Source organism: Trachypithecus francoisi, unplaced genomic scaffold, assembly GCF_009764315.1.
Source record: "Trachypithecus francoisi isolate TF-2019V2 unplaced genomic scaffold, Tfra_2.0 Lachesis_group20, whole genome shotgun sequence".
In the NCBI taxonomy this organism is placed as follows: Eukaryota; Metazoa; Chordata; class Mammalia; order Primates; family Cercopithecidae; genus Trachypithecus; species Trachypithecus francoisi.
Window position 1 is genome coordinate 37,226,081 of NW_022681466.1, and position 19,788 is coordinate 37,245,868.

Consider the following 19,788-nt stretch of genomic DNA (forward strand, 5'->3'; position numbering starts at 1 on the left):
GAGGGGCTTGCCCCTCGGCTCTGGGGAAGCCTTCCCGGTCCGCGGGCTGGGGCCTGAGGTTGAGCCGATCACCCCTCCTACCAGTCCTACTTCGGGTTTAGCGGAATGGTTGGGCTCGGAGGGCGCGGGGCCCGCCAGCGGGACGGCCAGGGATGCCCCCTAACCTCTGGGCGCAGATTTTTCCAGCGGGGACCCCAGCGCGGCTGGCCCCAGTCTCGCGAGAGGACGCGGGCCCCGCCCGGCCCCACCTTCCCCTTGTCCCCCGCCCGCCCTCCTCCACTCCCCGCGGCGCGAGCGGCTGACTGCCCGGAGAGGAAACGGCATTCAGAGCTGCGCTGCCGCCCAGGCTGGCCCTGACGCGGGCCTCGTCAGCCGGTAACGGGGAGCAGAGGTGGGAGTTAGGGAGGCGACCACGAAAACAGTGAAGGTCGGAACCCACAGCCTCCGCCGAAAAGGGTGAGGAAAGGTTCTGAGCCTCCCCCTTCTCTGGACTCCGCAGAGCCGCGCGGGGTCGACCCCTCCCAGGGGCGGGGTCGCGCTGGGCAACTGCAGTCCTGGGGCTGACTGGGCGGGGTGCGCCCAGAAACGGGGAGAAGGGGTCAGCTGGGGGCAGAGGACACCCGGGCGGCGGGCGACGGGGAGCAGGCTGTGGGGCCGAGGCCAGGGGTGGGGTCGTGGGGCCGGGACTCCTGCTGCGGGCGGGGAAGCCCCCGGGCAGGCCGGTCCCTTCCGCCTCTCCTTTGGACCCTGACTGGAGGCCGGCGGGCGGGCGGGGGCCGGGCGGGAGAGAGGGAGGGAGCGCGGCGCGAGGGGGCGGGTCCCGGCGGCGCTGGGCGCTGATTGGCTGAGCGCGTGTGGAATCGGGTGATGGGAAACGCAGCCCGGCTCTCCCGTCCCCTCCCGCTCCGCTCCCTGCCCCCCGTGGCGAATGTGCTGCGCGGCGGCGGGTGCTTACGCTCGCGGGGTTTGGCTGTTGCAGGCAGGAGCTGGGAGGAGGCGGCAGCGGCGGCGGCAGGAGGAGCAGCGGCGGCGGCGGCGGCGGCAGCTGGGAGGAGGTGGTGACGGTGGCAACGGCAGCGTCGGGGACGATGGCGCGACTGGTGGCAGTGTGCAGGGACGGGGAGGAGGAGTTCCCCTTCGAGAGGAGGCAGATTCCCCTCTACATAGACGACACCCTGACGGTGAGCGGGCCGGGCCGGGCTGGGCCCGCCGCTCCCCTGGCAGCTGTTTCCCCTCCTCCCCCTCCCCCAGGCCGAGCGCTGCGCACTGGAGAAAGAGTGTGTTGCAACGCCTAGGCGAGGCCTTCTCTCCAGCAGGCCCCACAAACTCGCCTTTGCAGTGGGTGGCTCGGTAACCTCTGTCGGCCCCAAGCTCAGAGCTCCGTACGCACTCCTTCTTTCCAGATGTTCCTTTTTTTGGAACCTTCTTCCTTGACCCTTTCCCTTTAGGAGGCGCTGCTTTTGCCGAAGCACACGTCTCAGAGAGGGGTTGAAGGATCTTGGGCGTTTGGGGCCTACCCCTTACAGAAACCACCTACCCTCGGGGAGACTTAATTACCTGGAAATGTCGCAGCTGCACTGCTACCTGTGTATTTGCTGTTTTAATACTGGTAGCGCTCACCACATAAGCTTAATTACTGGGGGCAGAGTGACATGCTCGTGCACAGTCAAGATTCCACTAAAATGGTTTGATTTCGTTGTAATTAGTCTCGTATTGCCTCATGCATTAAAGCTCTTGAAATGATTGTACTGCTAGGCCCTGCCTCTTCAAAACGGGCTTTCTTGGCATTATTTGGTTTACAGGTGGACTTTTTTTTTTTTTTCCCCAAAGGAAGCCTAATTATTGAATGTGTAAGAGTACTATAAAAAGCTGATTGCTCATCTTGAGTGTCAAGACCCACTTCCGGGTACTTTCTTCTTTAGATTTGGTAGTGTAGCATTACCGACCCTCTCTGCCCTATGTTACTGTACTATTTCCTTTAAAAGGAAATGGCTGAAATTTGAATTGAATCTGAACAGGAAATGAGTGCAGTTGCTTGCCACTATTTCTTAAATGAAATTAACCTTTTCCGAATATCTTTTGAAATCTGCGTTTTGATGATGCTGAAGCTTTGGATTATACATTTGCTTATTTCGATAAGGTGCACCTAAGTCTCTTCATCTTATCAGTATTCTTTTGCTATCAAAGGCAGTTGATCAGTTTTGTTCCTCAATATTTTTTTTTGCAAATATTTACCGAAGTTTTTTCAAATTTTATGTAAAATGCAAGTCATTGTAGAGATGCCAGTCTATGCTTTTATGCTTGCCAGTCTCAATTAAGACTTGATTGAGCTGCAGTACTTTAAAAAGAATTAGAAGAGCTGTTGAATGACTTAATTTATTAGAACTTTTTAAGTGACAGTATCTACAATTATTCAAGTGCATTTATTTGAAAAAAGGTAGAATGATTTGTTCTGACATAAATAATGTTGATGCATTAGAAATTACTTGTGTGTCTTGATTATGATTTCTGTACTTTTTGCATTAGAAGTATAATGGACTTGTATTTTTAAATAGTGGAAACTAGCACTGTGATCAAATTAAATAATGCATTTCTTACTTTGGACTCCAGATAGGGATTCATTTGTTGATATTTTCTCTCTTCTCGCCCCCGCCAGTGTAAACACTTTTCTGAAGCATATAGTTATGATAACAGCCTTTAAGGTTTATTGTCCCAGAATGGCTTTGGAGTTAAAAAAAAAATTTTGTGAGTTTGGATATAAGATTATTATTGAATGAATAATCATAACATAGGGAAACATATCAAAACATAGGGAAACCAACATAAATAGGCTTTAAAAGACACTAGTTCTTGGTATATTCACAAAACTACCTTTGTGAATACAGCACATTAATACATCTATCATATAGCACTTTAAAATGACCAACTTTTTAGGTGCTTTTATACTGTATTCTTTCCACAATGATGTGACTTTCCAAAATTTTCCACTGAAAAAGATGTAACCTTGCAATGTGGTTTAGTATGGAACTTACTTTGCACTGTATCTGGTGGTTGAATTTTGCTTTTATTGTACTGTGGACTTGTGACTAAGGCAAATAAAACTTAAGCTCACTTAATTTAAATATCTGAAAATAACATTTAGGAAAAGGTGCAGTTTTTCTTTGCTTCAGAATGGGTTTTTATCACAAAGGAATGAGTGAGACATTTATTTGTGTTGGAACTTCTGCACAGTCATTGAATGCTGGGAGTGAATGTTAGTGAAAATTTTTGTCAAGGGGAACAAGTTTCTTTCAGGATACCCTACCAAATACTACTGAAAGGGAAATCCTGAGCGAAACACCTGTTGGGAGAGAAGGGGAAAAGGGAAGAGGGAAGGAAGATACCTGTATCAAGAGTTTTATGCTCTGCACTGTTCCTTTGATGGATGGCAGCGGTGGCCTGAAGTTAACCTTAGGTTTTGTCTTTGTCCTTAGGGTCTGTAGGTAATGCACTGAGGAAACATTGTTTGAACTTACTTCAAATAGTAGTCTTAGGATTTTGATAGTAGCTGAATGTTACAATATAGTAACAATGTTTACAGTCAGTTGCAGACTGTATCATTTTAGTAGGGATGCTGAAACTCTACTCTTAGTTAAACTGGCAATTGTAACTTGGACTTGTAAAGTGAAATTAACAAGCTTGTATGTAAAGAAGTAGCCTTAGGCCGGGTGCGGTGGCTCACGCCTGTAATCCTGGCACTTTGGGAGGCTGAGGCGGGTGGATTACTAGAGGTCAGGAATTCAAGACCAGCCTGACCAACATGGCGAAACCCCGTCTCTACTAAAAATAAAAAAATTAGCCAGGCATAGTGGTGGGCACCTGTAATCCTAGCTACTCAGGAGTCTGAAGCAGGAGAATCCCTTGAACCCAGGAGGCGGAGGTTGCGGGTGAGCCAAGATCGCGCCACTGCATTCCAGCCTGGCCAACAAGAGCAGGACTCTGTCTCAAGAAAAGAAAAAAGAAAAAAAAGTAGCCTTAGGCCCAGAGGTGTGGCTCAAGCCTGTAATTCTAGCACTTTGAGAGGCCGAGGTGGGCAGATTGCCTGAGCTCAGGAGTTTGAGACCAGCCTGGGAAACATGGTGAAAACGCATATCTACTAAAATAGAAAAAAATCAGCGGGTGTGGTGGAGTGCACCTGTAGACCCAGCTACTGATGAGGCTGAGGCAAGAGAATTAATTGAACCCCCAGAGGCAGAGGTTGCAGTGAGCCGAGATTGTGCCACTGCACTCCAGCCTGAGAGACAAAGCGAAACTCTCAAAAAACAACAACAAAAAAGCCTCTTCTTTTATGTGATATGTTGTATCCACATTTAGAAGATTCCCATAGTAGTTCTGTGAGTTTGAACACGAGTATACGATAGGGCTGATGTAGGTGTATTTGAGAAAATCCCAAGTAAGTTGGTGGAATGGTGAAATATTTAAGAAAGTTTTATACTTTGTGGCTAAAATGTTGTTCAGTGTTACTGCAATTATAAAATAACAGATAGAATACAGATTTGATTTTAGAGAAATCTTTGAAGAATTAATTTTTTTTTTTTTTTTTTTTATTGAGACGGAGTCTCACACTGTTTCCTGGGCTGGAGTGCAGTGGCGCGATCTCAGCTCACTGCAAGCTCCGCCTCCTGGGTTCATGCCATTCTCCTGCCTCAGCCTCCCGAGTTGCTGGGACTACAGGCGCCCGCCACCATGCCCAGCTAATTTTTTGTGTTTTTTTTAGTAGAGACAGGGTTTTACCGTGTTTGCCAGGATGGTCTCGATCTCCTGACCTCATGATCCACCCACCTCAGCCTCCCAAAGTGCAGGGATTACAGGTATGAGCCACTGCGCCCGGCCTTTTTTTTTTTTTTTTTTTTTGAGACAATCTCGCTCTGTCGCCCAGGCTGGAGTACAGTGGCATGATCTCGGCTCACTGCAACCTCTGCCTCTCGGGTTCAAGTGATTCTCCTGCCTCAGTCTCCTGAGTAGCTGGGATTACAGGTGCGTGCCACCACGCCTGTCTGATTTTTTTGTATTTTTAGAAGAGATGGGGTTTCCCTATGTTGGCCAGGCCGGTCTCGAACTCCTGACCTCAGGTGATCTGTCCGTCTCGGCCTGTCATAGTGCTAGGATTACAGGCATGAGCCACCACACCCGGCCAAAATATATATTCCTTCTAAAATCTTGAAAAATAATTATAAAACGAATTACCCTTAGTCATACTTCTCAGGGATAAGCAGCATTTGGTATAATTTCAGTCCTAGACACACACATAGATACAGAGTTACATATTGTTTTCTGTAACATTTTTTGTCCTGATTTATTTCACTAAATGTAATTTTGAAAATATTTTTCCTTGTCCTTTTTTTTTGTTTTTTTTTTTTTTTTTTGAGACAGAGTCCCGTTCTGTCGCCCAGGCTGGAGTGTAGTGGCTGGATCTCAGCTCACTGCGAGCTCCGCCTCCCGGGTTTACGCCATACTCCTGCCTCAGCCTCCTGAACAGCTGGGACTGCAGGTGCCCGCCACCTCGCCCGGCTAGTTTTTTGTATTTTTTAGAGACGGGGTTTCACCATGTTAGCCAGGATGGTCTCGATCTCCTGACCTCGCGATCCGCCCGTCTCGGCCTCCCAAAGTGCTGGGATTACAGGCTTGAGCCACCGCGCCTGGCCTCCTTGTCATTTTTAAACATTTTTAATGGCCGTGTAATACTGTTGTATGACATTCCGTAATTATTTTTCCACTGTTGGGCATGGAGGGTGTTCTAGTTTTTCCTATGAATAAACTGTAAGAACATAAATAATGCAAAAATCTTTGCATTAAAATGTTTTCTCAGGCTTTTGGAAGTGGAATTACTGGATCAAAGGATAAGAACCTTTTGTAAAGTTCCAGGTACATATTGTCAGATTGCTATGATATTTCTTTTTTTCTTTTTCTTTTTTTTTTTTGAGATGGAGTCTTACTCTGTCACCTAGGCTGGAGTGCAGTCGCATGATCTTGGCTCACTACAACCTCCGCCTTCCAGGTTCAGGCGATTCTTGTGCCTTAGCCTCCCGAGTAGCAGGGATTACAGGTGCCCGCCACCTTGCCTGGCTAATTTTTGTATTTTTAGTAGAGACGAGGCTTCACCATTTTGGCCAGGCTGGTCTGCTCTTGAACTCCTGACCTCAAGTGATCCACCTGCTTCAGCCTCCCAAAGTGCTGGGATTACAGGCAGGAACCACTGCTCCCGGCCAGATTGTTACCACTATTTCTGCATCACAGTTTACTCTCCTGATTTAAACCAATCTAAATAGACTACTCTGATAAGAGTTTGGGTTTTTTTTTTTCCTTTTTGTTCTTGTTTCCATATACAACGTTAATCTGATAAGAGTTCTTGATGTCTTACACTTTAAAAGATAATGGTAGCATATCCACTTGGGAATTAAATGTTTATAATTGTTGAAAGGTTTAGCATTTAATGTTTTCTTTCAACTTTAACAGTTAATTTTACTGAGGGTGATAGATGTTACAAATAGCTGTGTGGGTGAAGAAGTAAAAGAGTAAAACCAAAATGACAGTGATTTTAATAAATGCAAACTTAGTATATTGTTGGTTAGAACTTGTGAGAATGCGCTAAAAACATTTTTTTTTGTGGTCAGGAGAAACCAGGACAGATACTTAAGAGTGAAGTGGGTAATGGATTCAATAACCTTTATAAAGCAGTAATTGCAGCACAATGACTTGTTCTATTTGTGGCTAGCTATGGGTAGGGAACCTCTTCGTGAAGCTGAATGCTAATGATGCCTCTATAAAACCACACCTGAAATACTTTACAGGACTGTCTTCCTTTAGGTAACGAAGAATCTCAAGATTAAGTTAAGGAAGTGGTTTTAAATAATGAAGAACAAATTGTGCTACTAGCCTCTTTGCCTTCCCCTTTTTATTTTCATCTCTTAAAACATTGAACAGCATATAGTGATTGGCCAGAAAACAGTAAGGTAAAAAGCCGTTGTCCTAAGTGTTTGCAAGGCAAGGACAGAGTAATTATTTAGTATGAGTGCATTGTCTCTAGCCAGAGTGGTGAGTAAATACAAGAGCAAATTTAGGAGTATGTAAGCTGATGAAACCGGGAAAGATAGAAATAAATTAGATCTTAGTATTTTCAGTACTAATTAGGTTAAAATGAAATGATTTGAAATGAGTTTTGTTTTTAAAAATACTTAACTGAAGGCCGGGCACGGTGGCTCACGCCTGTAATCCCAGCACTTTGGGAGGCCGAGGCGGGCGGATCACAAGGTCAGGAGTTCTAGACCACGGTGAAACCCAGTCTCTACTAAAAATACAAAAAATTAGCCGGGCGCGGTGGCAGGCGCCTGTAGTTCCAGCTACTCAGGAGGCTGAGGCAGGAGAATGGCGTGAACCCCAGAGGCGGAGCTTACAGTGAGCCGAGATCGCGCCAGTGCACTCCAGCCTGGGCAACAGAGCCAGACTCCATCTCAAAAAAAAAAAAAAATACTTAACTGTTCTTTATTGACTTTTTTTTTTTGAGATGGAGTTTTGCTCTTGCTGCCCAAGCTAGTGTACAATGGCATGATCTCGGCTCACCACAACCTCCACCTCCCAGTTCAAGTAATTCTCCTGTCTCAGCCTCCTGAGTAGCTGGGGTTACAGGCATGTGCCACCACAGCTAATTTTTTGTATTTTTAGTAGAGGGAGGGTTCTCCATGTTGGTCAGGCTGGTCTCGAACTCACGACCTCAGGTGATCCACCCGCCTTGGCCTCCCAAAGTGTTGGGGTTATGGGTGTGAGCTGTCAGCTTCTTTATTGACTTTTTAAAAAGAATTCCTAAATCAGGTATTATCCATATAATTAAAATATTTTAGACTGGGCACGGTGGCTTACGCCTGTCATCCCAGCACTTTTGGAGGCCTCGGAGGGTGGATCACCTGGGGTCAGGAGTTCGGGACCAGCCTAGCCAACATGGTAAAACCCCATCTGTACTAAAAATACAAAATTAGCTGGGCATGGTGGTACGCCTGTAATCCTAGCTACTTGGGAGGCTGAGGTGGGAGAATTGCTTGAACTTGGGAGGCAGAGGCTGCAGTGAGTCGAGATTGAGCTGTTGCACTCCAGCCTAGACAAGAGTGAGACCCTGTCTCAAAAAAAAAATTTTACAAATCAGCTCGCAGGTCTCAGTATTATTAGATGTGTTCTTTGACCTCCATTTCAATTTTTAAAACAGTTGATAAGAATAAAAATACATACTGAGTCAGAATTTAGGATTTTGCCTAAGAACCAGACTGGAGAGACTTTGATGTAGTTAAATAAGGAATATTTGTTTCTTAAATTGATAGCTTTAATTGATCTTTTTTTTTTTTTTTGAGACGGAGTCTTGCTCTGTCGCCCAGGCTGGAGTGCAGTGGCCGGATCTCAGCTCACTGCAAGCTCCGCCTCCCGGGTTTACGCCATTCTCCTGCCTCAGCCTCCCAGGTAGCTGGGACTACAGGTGCCCGCCACCTTGCCCGGCTAATTTATTTATTTATTTATTTATTTATTTATTTTTGAGGCGGAGTCTCGCTCTGTTGCCCGGACTGGAGTGCAGTGGCCCGATCTCAGCTCACTGCAAGCTCCGCCTCCCGGGTTTACGCCTTTCTCCTGCCTCAGCCTCCCGAGTAGCTGGGACTACAGGCGCCCGCCACCTCGCCCGGCTAGTTTTTGTATTTTTAGTAGAGACGGGGTTTCACCGTGTTAGCCAGGATGGTCTCGATCTCCTGACCTCGTGATCCGCCCGTCTCAGCCTCCCAAAGTGCTGGGATTACAGGCTTGAGCCACTGCGCCCGGCCTTTTTTTTTTTATTTTTTAATAGAGACAGGGTTTCACCGTCTTAGCCAGGATGGTCTCGATCTCCTGACCTCGTGATCCGCCCGTCTCGGCCTCCCAAAGTGCTGGGATTACAGGCTTGAGCCACCGCGCCCGGCCGTGATAGCTTTGATCTTTAAACAGTATAGATGATTGTCTTTTTTTTTTATTATTATGGCTGTTGGTATGTGGCAAAATGGTGTATATTTTTATCAAGCAAGTGAAAATATAAATCAAGGTATTAGTTGCTTAAATGGTAGGTTTGGAGTGACCTGCAATATTCTGTTGAATTACATGGTTTCAAAAGTTTATACTTTTTTAATGACTTGACAGTTAAATTTCTTTGTGTCTTAAACCTTTTGATTCCAGAAAATATGAGTTAATTGAATTATTAACTATTTTATTGCTTTTATTTATAATAGTTTTCTGGACCAGGATTTCCAATACCAGGATTATTATTGTTATTTTTTAAAATTGGAGTAGACCATGTTAAATAGAATAAATACAATAGGCAGTATGGATCATTAGATATTTTGCTCATTTCAGTCATCCTCACCAGATCATTTATTGCTACAGCATTAAAATAGACCATTGACTTCAATTTTGCTTTGTACTGTTGATAGAGATAATGTATTAAAGTGCTTATAACGATGTCTAGTACATATGAAGTATCTTTATTATTACTTATTGCTACCCGCTTTTGGAGGTGTTAATAAGAAGACTAAGAAGGAAAACTAGAAACAAGATGTCAGGGTTGATAAACCTGAAAATTGGATAATTGACGTTTGGACATTTCATCTGTATGTATGGAAGAAAAAACTTCCAGAATGGTAAAAGCTATTGAAATGGGCCGGGCGAGGTGACTCACGCTTGTAATCCCAGCACTTTGGGAGACCGAGGCGGGCAGACTGCCTGAGCTCGGGAGTTTGAAACCAGCCTGGGCAACATGGCAAAACCCTGTTTCTACTAAAAATACAAAAAATTAACCATGCTTGGTGGCAGGTGCCTGTAATCTCAGCTACTCAGGAAGCTGAGGCAGGAGAATTGCTTGAACCTGGGAGGCGGAGGTTGCAGTGAGCCAAGATTGCGCCACTGCACTCTTGGTGACAGAGCAAGACTCTGTCTCAAAAAAAAAAAAAAAAAAAAATGGAAGCATGTCTCTGAACGTGATATAGTGAATATAGAATTGGAAGCAAGGAGCATTAACTCTTCCCCCCCGTAATATATAGTATATATGCATTGTAATATATTTGGGAAATACAGGAACACATGTAGAAAAAGTAGCCACATAAAATGTGTTTTCTTTTTTGAAAGATAAAGTATACACACTAAAAATTTGAATTGTGTTGTACATGCAGTCTGAATTTTGAATTTGTGTCATAGTCCATCTTCTTAGTATCTGTTTCCTTACTTCATATATCTCATATTCCTCCCTTATCAAATCAAGAAAAACTTAAATCTATTGCTTACATTTGACTTAGCTGTTAATGAGGCCTCATTTTGTTGTTAGAACAAGCATATTTTACATTTCTCTAATATGGGAAGAAAGGAATGGTCACATCCATTAAAGAAGCAGGTCTTTGGTTCTGGTTAGGGAAGGGAGTGATGTTTTTAAGACCGCATTCAACTGAGGAATATTTTGTTTTTGCCTTAAGTGGGTCTTTGTCTTGACTTCACTCTGGTTTTGTGGGAGTTTGTGGTCCTTGTTATGTGGAAATTGTTTGTCCTAGTACAATATGTTTGATCTTTAACAGAGTTTTAGTTAAGATATACATGTGTTACTTAACATTATTTTGAAGGCATATCTTTTTCCCCCACATTTTAATACCTGAAATCAGGATGCTGCTTTAATTTGATGACATAGTAAAAATGGCTTGTAGTGATACATAACTGTGGTACTACTTAAAATCTGTGGTATGACAGCAGATCAGTAAAATGTACTAATAACAGATTCCCATTATGTGACGTGCTGAAGCCTTCTTAAGCTTCATATGCCTTCCTATGGTAGTGAATTTTGATAATTGAATAAGTATATCAATGTGTCCTTTTTATTCATAATTAGAGCAAACATTTACTATGTGCCAGGCACTGTTCTGGCCGGGCACAGTGGCTCACACTTGTAATCTCGGTACTTTGGGAGGCTGAGGTCAGGAGTTCAAGACCAACCTGGCCAACATGATGAAACCCTGTCTCTACTAAAAATACAAAAATTAGCCGGGCATGGTGTTGGGTGCCTGTAATCCTAGCTACTCAGGAGGCTGAGGCAGGAGAATTGCTTGAACCCAGGAGGTGGAGGTTGTGATGAGTTGAAATGATGCCACTGCACTCCAGCCTAGGTGATGGAGCAAGACTCCGTCTCAAAAAAAAGGATCGGATTTTTTTTTTTTTTTTTTTTGAGACGGAGTGTTGCTCTGTCGCCCAGGCTGGAGTGCAGTGGTCGGATCTCAGCTCACTGCAAGCTCCGCCTCCCGGGTTTACGCCATTCTCCTGCCTCAGCCTCCCGAGTAGCTGGGACTACAGGCACCCGCCACCTCACCCGGCTAGTTTTTTGTATTTTTTAGTACAGACGGGGTTTCACCGTATTAGCCAGGATGGTCTTGATCTCCTGACTTCGTGATCCGCCCGTCTCGGTCTCCCAAAGTGCTGGGATTACAGGCTTGAGCCACCGCGCCCGGCCTTTTTTTTTGTTTTTTGACAGAGTTTCACTGTTGTCCAGGCTGGAGTGCAGTGGCGTGATTTTGGCTCACTGCAACCTCTGCCTCCTGGGTTCAAGCAATTCTCCTGGCTCAGCTTCCCAAGTAGCTGGGATTACAGGCATGCACCACCAAACCTGGCTAATTTTGTATATTTACTAGAGACGGAGTTTCTCCATGTTGGTCAGGCTGGTCTTGAACTCCTGACCTCAGGTGATCCGCTTGCCCCCTCCCCACCCTGGCCTCCCAGAGTGCTGGGATTACAGGCTTGAGCTACTGCACTGGGCCATGTACTCGGATTTTTAAAAAAATTTTGAGGGGCAGGGATGGGTGCAAATCTGGCTTTCAGGGATCTGTTTCTGGAGTTTGTAGGCTGTATCCTGTTTTCAGAGGGGTAAAATAATTGATTTCTGTTCTGTTTGCATTTTAAGATGGTGATGGAATTTCCTGACAATGTGTTAAATCTCGATGGACATCAGAATAATGGTGCACAGCTAAAGCAGTTCATTCAGGTAATAGTTTTTTCAATCAGTGTTTTTAATGGTGTATGTGTATTTTAAAGACTCATTTAAAATTTAGCTGTATTAGTTTTATATAGTGTTCTCTAGGTCTTAATATTGCACTGAAATTGCTCCTTTACCATTGCTATAGTAAGCATACATAGTTATTTACCTGATTTATGTAACTGCCATGTGAAAAAGAATTGGTGGTGGTGTGTTAATATTTTACATGTCCATAAGACTTTAATTTTAAAACCAGGCCATCTTTCCTAGTTTTTAAAAGATAAGGTATATAATTTTTCATTAAAAACTTGTTGGTTTTCTGCTGTAGTAATTGTTTTTTTGAGACAAAATAATCCTATATTATGAACTTTCTGATGTTTGTTTAATTCCTGAGAAATATAGTACTTTATAAATACACTTAAATGCAATATACAGTTGTCCCTCAGTATCCGTGGGGGATAGTTCAAGGATCCCTATGCAAACCAAAATCCACAATGCTCAAGTCTCTTATAGAAAATGGTGTAGTAAGGGATGGGCATGGTGGCTCATGCCTGTAATCCCAGCACTTTGGGAGGCCAAGGCAGGTGGATTACTTGAGTTCAGTAGTTGGGCAACGTGGCAAAACCCTGTCTCTACAGAAAATGCAAAAAAGTTGGGTGGACATGGTGGCATGTGCTTGGGGTCCCAGCTACTCAGTAGGCTCAAGTGGGAGAATCTCTTGAGCCCAGGAGGCAGAGGTTATAGTCAGCTGAGATCGCATCACTGCACTCCAGCCTGGGCAATAGAGTGAGACCTTGTCTCAGAAAAAATAAGATGTATATTTGCATATAACCTCTGCACATCTTCTGATATACTTTAAAGCTTATTTAGATTACCTATGGTACCTAATACAATGTAAATGCTGTGTAAATAGTAGTTATACTGCATCATTTAGGGAATAATGACAAGGAAGAAAAGTCTGTATGTGTTTAGTACAGATGCCACCATCCTTTTTTTCCCCTCAAATATTTTCAATCCATGGTTGGTTAAATTCACAGATGTAGAACCCATGGATACGGAGGGCTGACTATAATTAAGATATTGGAAGATGACTTGTTAGTTTACTTCAGAACTCTTATTTCTACTTTTAGAGAAAACTTTGCATGGAAGGGTAATGGTAAATGTGAGAAAATACTTCTTGGGAATTATCCTACTTTCCTATCTGTTTTTAGTAAATCTGGAAGTGTTAATTGCAGTTAACTATAACTCTGTCAGGTAGAAGTTACTTACTAGAGTTTGCTCATTTATCTGCAACAGTAGCTCTCAGTTATTTGTCTACCTTGTCATAACCAGCAGATACCATTCATAAGCAGCAGCATGCTAGTTCCTCACTTCCCTACATAGGGAAGATAGGCCATGTTTTCTCTCACTAATCCATAATACACCTGGTCATACCTCCGGATTGGGAATTGCTGCTCCACATGATTACCATCCTAACCTGACTCCTGTAGCTAAACATAGTAATAGTAAGTGTGTTGTTAAAAGTTGTAAAAACAGAACAAAACAAAAAAAGAAAACAGGCCAGGCTTGGTGGCTCACGCCTGTAATCCCAGCACTTTGGGAGGCTGAGGCAGATGGATCACAAGGTCAAGAAATCAAGACCATCCTGGCCAACATGGTGAAACCCCATCTCTACTAAAAATACTAAAATTAGCTGGGCGTGGTGGTACATGCCTGTAGTCCCAGCTATTCTGGAGTCTGAGGCGGGAGAATCGCTTGAACCCAGGAGGCAGAGGTTGCAGTGAGCTGAGATTGTGCCACTGCACTCCAGCCTGGCGACAGAGCGAGACTCAGTCTCGAAAAACAAAAACAAACCAACCAAAAAAAAGGTACAGCTGTATTGTCCTTTTTTTTTTGTAAGAGGACTGGCCTAATACTCACTGAACCAGCCCTACATTTCCAGATGCAGGACTGCTTTTTGGCATACTAAGCAGAATCGTTTATATACCCTAGATTCTAGTGCAAGGGGGTTTGTGGTGCAAACTCCGTACAGCATGGATAAGGCTGACTTCGTTGCCTTTCTGACTCAGTTGCAGGTAGAGCTGGTAAACCCTTTCCAGGTTGTACTTACTGCACAAGGATAGGAACCAGTAGCAGTGAAAGTGTAATTTTATGTATTTTTAAAGGACACTCCTTCATTTTCTTTCCCTCTTTCAGCGACACGGTATGCTTAAGCAACAGGATCTAAGTATTGCCATGGTGGTAACATCACGCGAAGTCCTGAGTGCACTTTCTCAGCTTGTCCCATGTGTTGGTTGTCGTCGCAGTGTGGAGCGCCTCTTTTCCCAGCTTGTAGAGTCTGGAAATCCTGCTCTTGAACCCCTAACAGTAGGGCCCAAGGGAGTCCTGTCTGTAACTAGAAGCTGCATGACTGATGCAAAGAAGCTTTATACATTATTTTATGTACATGGGTAAGTATAATCAATTAGGAGAAAATGGGTTTGTTAAAATTTGAAATAGCTTGTTGACAGTGGCAGCTTATTTTCTTGATGGAAAGATTGAGTCTAATTTAATGATTTTATTACTGTGCACCAGCGAATGTAAAGTTTCCGCTCTCCACATGAGGAGAAGCAGACAGTAAGCAAATACACACTTTGTCAGGGATGATAAATTAGAAAAACCAGTAAGGGAGGTAGAGAATGGAGCAGGGGTAGAATTATTGTGGAGGGTGGTCAGGAAAGGCCTCCTTGATAAAATGACATTGAATATAGACTTGAATGAAGTGAGCAAGCAAATCTTGTAGAAAACTGGGGGAAGGCAGAGAAGGAACAGCTAGCGTAAAGGTTCTGAGGTTGGGGTTTTATTGGCATGTTTGAGGAATAGTAAGGAAGTCATTGTGGCTGGAGCCAGATGAATGAAGGGAACGGTAATATACAGGTGGGGTCAGCAGAGTAATAAGGTCAGGCGCGGTGGCTCACGCCTATAATCCCAGCATTTTGGAGGCTGAGGCGGGCAGTTCAAGACCAGCCTGACCAACGTGGTGAAACCCTGTCTGTACTAAAAATACAAAAATTAGTCAGGCATGGTGGCACGTGGCTGTAATCCCAGTTATTCAGGAGGCTGAGGCAGAAGGATCTCTTGAACCCAGGAGGCAGAGGTTGCAGTGAGCTGAGATGGCGCCATTGCACTGCAGCCTGGGCAACAAGAGCGAAACTTCATCTCAGGAAAAAAAAAAAGAGTGGCTGGGCGCGGTGGCTCATGCCTATAATCCCAACACTTTGGGAAGCCTAGGCAATTGGATTGCCTGAGCTCAGGAGTTCAAGACCAGCCTGGGCAACACGGTGAAACCGAGTCTCTACTAAAAATACAAAAAATTAGCCAGGCGTGGTGGTGGGTGCCTGTAATCCCGGCTACTCGGGAGGCTGAAGCAGGAGAATCGCTGAAACCCGGGAGGCGGCAGTTGCAGTGAGCCGAGATTGCGCATTGCCCTCCAGCCTGGGCAACAAGAGTGAAACTCCATCTCAAGAAAAGAAAAAAAAAGGAGTAATAAAAGGCCCAGTCATATTTTTATTTTTTTCAGGTGGAGTTTCACTGTTGTTGCCAAGGCTGGAGTTCAGTGGCGTGATCTCAGCTCACTGCAACCACTGCCTCCTGGGTTCAAGTGATTCTCCTGCCTCAGCCTCCCAAGTAGCTAGGATTACAGGTGGCTACCACCATGCTCGGATTTTTTTTTGTATTTTTTAGTAGAGACAGGGTTTTGCCATGTTGGCCAGGTTGGTCTTGAACTCCTGACCTCAGGCGATCTGCCCACCTCAGCCTCCCAAAGTGCTAGGATTACATGCGTGAGCCACTGTGCCTGACTGAGGTCTTTTGTTTTTACTCTGAGTGAGGTGAGAAGCTTTGGGAAGGTTTTGAGCAGAAGAGCGGCATAGTCTGATGAAATTTGGCTTACTTTGACCTCTGTACTGAGAATGAATAATGGCCATGGGGGTAGTGAAAAATGGTTATAAAGGATCCTGGATATATTTTGAGGAATGAGCCAATGGGATTTTTGAATGGATTGGTTGTGAGGGAGGGCATCAAAGATGATTCTCAGATTTGTGATATGAAGAATGGACAAAAGGCCTTGCATGGTGGCTCATGCCTGTAATGCCAGCACTTTGGGAGGCCGATGCAGGCAGATCACCAGAGGTTAGGAGTTTGAGACCAGCCTGGCCAACATGGTGAAACCCCATCTCTACTAAAAATACCAAAATTAGCCGGGAGTGGTGGCAGGCGTCTGTAATCCCAGCTACTTGGGAGGCTGAGACAGAATTGCTTGAACCCAGGAGGCGGAGGTTGCAGTGAGCCAAGATCGCGCCACTGCACTCCAGCGTGGGCAACAGAGTAAGACTGTCTCAAAAAAAAAAAAAAAGAATGGACAAATGGTTTCCATTTCCTGTGATGGACAAGACTGGAGAGAAATGTAACAGAGTTCATCTTTGGGTGTGCTAAGTTTGAGATAGCGATTAGACATCCAAGTGGAATTCAGAGAGGTCTGGGTTAGAGCTGTAAATTTGTCTCATTTAGTGAATATAAATGGGAGAAGAAGGAGAGGTCTGAAAAGTAAACCCTGAGGCTTTCCTATTTAGAGATGGTGGTAGGGACTTTTGATATTTGCTGTGCCTGGACTTGGGAAAACAAGCCTTGAAGTGTTTTTGAACAGAGGAATGATATAACCTGGTTCATGTTTTAAAAGGATCACTCTGGCTGCTGAGTGAGGCCTGGAATGTAAAGGGCAGAAGGTGACAGCAAGGAGACGATTTAGGAGGCCAGCTATTGGCAGTTAACTAAGCTAGAGATTGGTGGGTTGCACAGGGATGATAATGGTAGAGGTGATAAGTGATCTGATTCTAGGCTGGGCGCGGTGACTCACGCCTGTAATCCCAGCACTTTGGGAGGCCAAGGCGGGCGGATCATAAGGTCAGGAGATCGAGACCATCCTGGCTAACAGTGAAACCCTGTCTCTAATAAAAAAAATACAAAAAATTAGCCAGGCACGGTGACGGGTGCCTGTAGTCCCAGCTACTCGGGAGGCTGAGGCAGGAGAATGGCGTGAACCCGGGAGGTGGAGCTTGCAGTGAGCTGATATTGCGCCACTGCACAGCCTGGGGGACAGAGCAAGACTCCGTCTCAAAAAAAAAAGAATTGATCTGATTCTAGATTGGTTAAATTTTATTCAGCTTTCATTCTTTTTTTTTTTTGAGACGGAGTCTCACTCTATCTCAAGCTGGAGTGCAGTGGTGCAATCATTGCATTGCTACCTCTACCTCCCTGGTTCAAGTGATTCTTGTGTCTCAGCCTCCTGAGTAGCTGAGATTACAGGTGTGCACCACCACATCTGTCTAATTTTTGTATTTTTTTTTTAGTAGAAATAGGGTTTCTCCATGTTGGCCATGCTGATCTTTAACTTCTGGCCTCAAGTGATCCACTGGCCTCAGCCTCCCAAAGTGCTGGGATTACACGTGTGAGCCATGCCTGGCTTCATTTTAAAATTTTCTGTAGAGATGGAAATTTTGCTGTTACCCAGGCTGGCTTTGAACTCCTGGCCTGAAATGATCCTCCTACCTCAGCCTTCCAAAGTGCTGGGATTATAGGCATGAGCTACTGTACCAGGCCTGATTCTAGATATATTTAAAAGGTAGGATTGACAAAGTTTGCTCATTGGTTGGATGGAGGGTGAGGATAGTAGTAGTGTGTGTTCTATATTTGCATAAAATTTCTGTTGATGATTCCTCTTCAAGGATGTATTGTGTTTACATATTTTTTTTTTTTTTTTTTTTTGAGACGGAGTCTCGCTCTGTCGCCCGGGCTGGAGTGCAGTGGCCGGTTCTCAGCTCACTGCAAGCTCCGCCTCCCGGGTTTATGCCATTCTCCTGCCTCAGCCTCCGAGTAGCTGGGACTACAGGCGCCCGCCACCTCGCCTGGCTAGTTTTTTGTATTTTTTAGTAGAGATGGGGTTTCACCGTGTTAGCCAGGATGGTCTCGATTTCCTGACCTCGTGATCTGCCCGTCTCGGCCTCCCAAAGTGCTGGGATTACAGGCTTGAGCCACCGCGCCCGGCCTACATATTGTTTTGTGGGGTTTTTATATATTTTTTATAGACATGGGGTCTCACTATGTTGCCCAGGCTGGCCTCAAACCCTTGGGCTTAAGTGATCCTTTCATCTCAGCTTCCCAGATAGCTGGGACTGGAGGTGTGTGCTTCTGCAACTGGTGTATTTACATAATGGCTGGGCAAGGGAAGATGGCTGAGAGTCAGTTAGCAGTCAGTGTTGAAATACTTGAGTACCAGGCACACTGCTAGATACAGTGGGGATAGAGAAAAGTGGTGTTTTGTTTTGTTTTGAGACTTCTCCCTAAAAGACAGTAAATAGAGATTTTAAAATTTGAAAGAAAAATGAATTAAACCCTTAATACATTTTATTTTTAATTAGGTCCAAACTAAATGATATGATAGATGCTATTCCAAAAAGTAAGAAGAATAAGAGATGTCAATTGCACTCCTTAGATACGCACAAGCCAAAACCTTTGGGGTAAGTAGAATTGAATACTAAGAGGCTTTGTCATTGTGAAGATTATATATTTGATCATGTTTAGTAAAAGAAACGCACTGTTTGCTTTAATTCATTAATTGATTTATACTCTATGACATAGGTCAAAATAAATAGATCCTCTTGTTATGTTGGCCATTTTGCATTGATATATGTAAAGTCTCAATGTAGATCTGATTAAAAAAATTTTTTTATGTTAAATATGTTTTAGAGGAGGGAAGTTGAAGTCTTTTTTTTTTTTTTTTTTTTTATTTATTTATTTATGAGACAGGGTCTCCCTGTGTTGCCCAGGCTGGAGTGCAGTGGCGCAATCTTGGGTTACTGCAACCTCTGTCTACCTGGTTCAAACGATTCTCCTGCCCCAGCTTTCTGAGTAGTTGGGACTACAGGTGCGTGCCACCACGCCTGGCTAATTTTTGTATTTTTAGTAGAGATGGGGTTTCACCCTATTGGCCAGGCTTGTCTTGAACTCCTGACCTCAGGTGATCCGCCCGCCTCAGTCTCCCAAAGTACTGGGATTACAGGTGTGAGGCACCACGCTCGGCTGGCTGAAGTCTTTATGGAAATTTGCAGCTAAGTCTTTATGCAGCTAATATTAACGTTTTCAAAGTAGTGGTAATCATTCTTTGATCTACAGAATAGTTATAGTGTATAAATTATTTTTTTTCTTGTCTCTAGCTGTAATTTACCAAGGTTTAAAAAAAAGCCGTTATGACAATATGTATTTATGTAACTAATTTGTAGTTTTCTATATTTATTTATTATTATTTTTTGAGATGGAGTCTCCTCTGTCGCCCAGGCTGGAGTGCAGTGGCATGATCTCAGCTCACTGCAAGCTCCGCCTCCTGGGTTCAAGCTATTCTCCTGCCTCAGCCTCCCGAGTAGCTGGGACCATAGGCATGTGCCACCAAGCCCGGCTAATTTTTTGTATTTTTGGTAGAGACAGGGTTTCACTGTGTTAGCCAGGATGGTCTTGATCTCCTGACCTTGTGATCCGTCCACCTTGGCTCCCCAAAGTGCTGGGATTACAGGCATGAACCACTGCGCCTGGCCTATTTTTTAAGCAAATATTACCTTACAATAATTTGTAGTTTTCTTCTTGGTTAAGTGCTATAGTGTCCAAGGCTGCTTTTTCACCTTCTGCTAGCACAGTGCCACAGTTGTCCC

At 44.4% G+C, this 19,788-nt stretch overlaps 1 protein-coding gene across 6 annotated transcripts in view; it reads left to right on the top strand.

Moving 5' to 3' along the window:
• Positions 1-251: 251 nt before the first annotated feature.
• GGNBP2 (gametogenetin binding protein 2) overlaps positions 252-19,788 on the top strand; it is a 52,260-nt gene continuing 32,723 nt past the window's right edge. For 4 of the 6 annotated variants that reach the window (XM_033183787.1, XM_033183791.1, XM_033183793.1 and 1 more), the window contains exons 1-5: positions 252-456; positions 980-1,181; positions 11,978-12,058; positions 14,246-14,499; positions 18,505-18,603. In XM_033183787.1, coding sequence (XP_033039678.1) covers positions 1,089-1,181; positions 11,978-12,058; positions 14,246-14,499; positions 18,505-18,603 — 527 coding nt within the window. In that variant the 5' untranslated portion in view covers positions 252-456; positions 980-1,088. Of the gene's footprint in view, positions 467-979; positions 1,182-11,977; positions 12,059-14,245; positions 14,500-18,504; positions 18,604-19,788 lie in introns of all 6 variants that reach the window. The other 2 variants (XM_033183788.1, XM_033183792.1) reach the window with 2 other exon arrangements.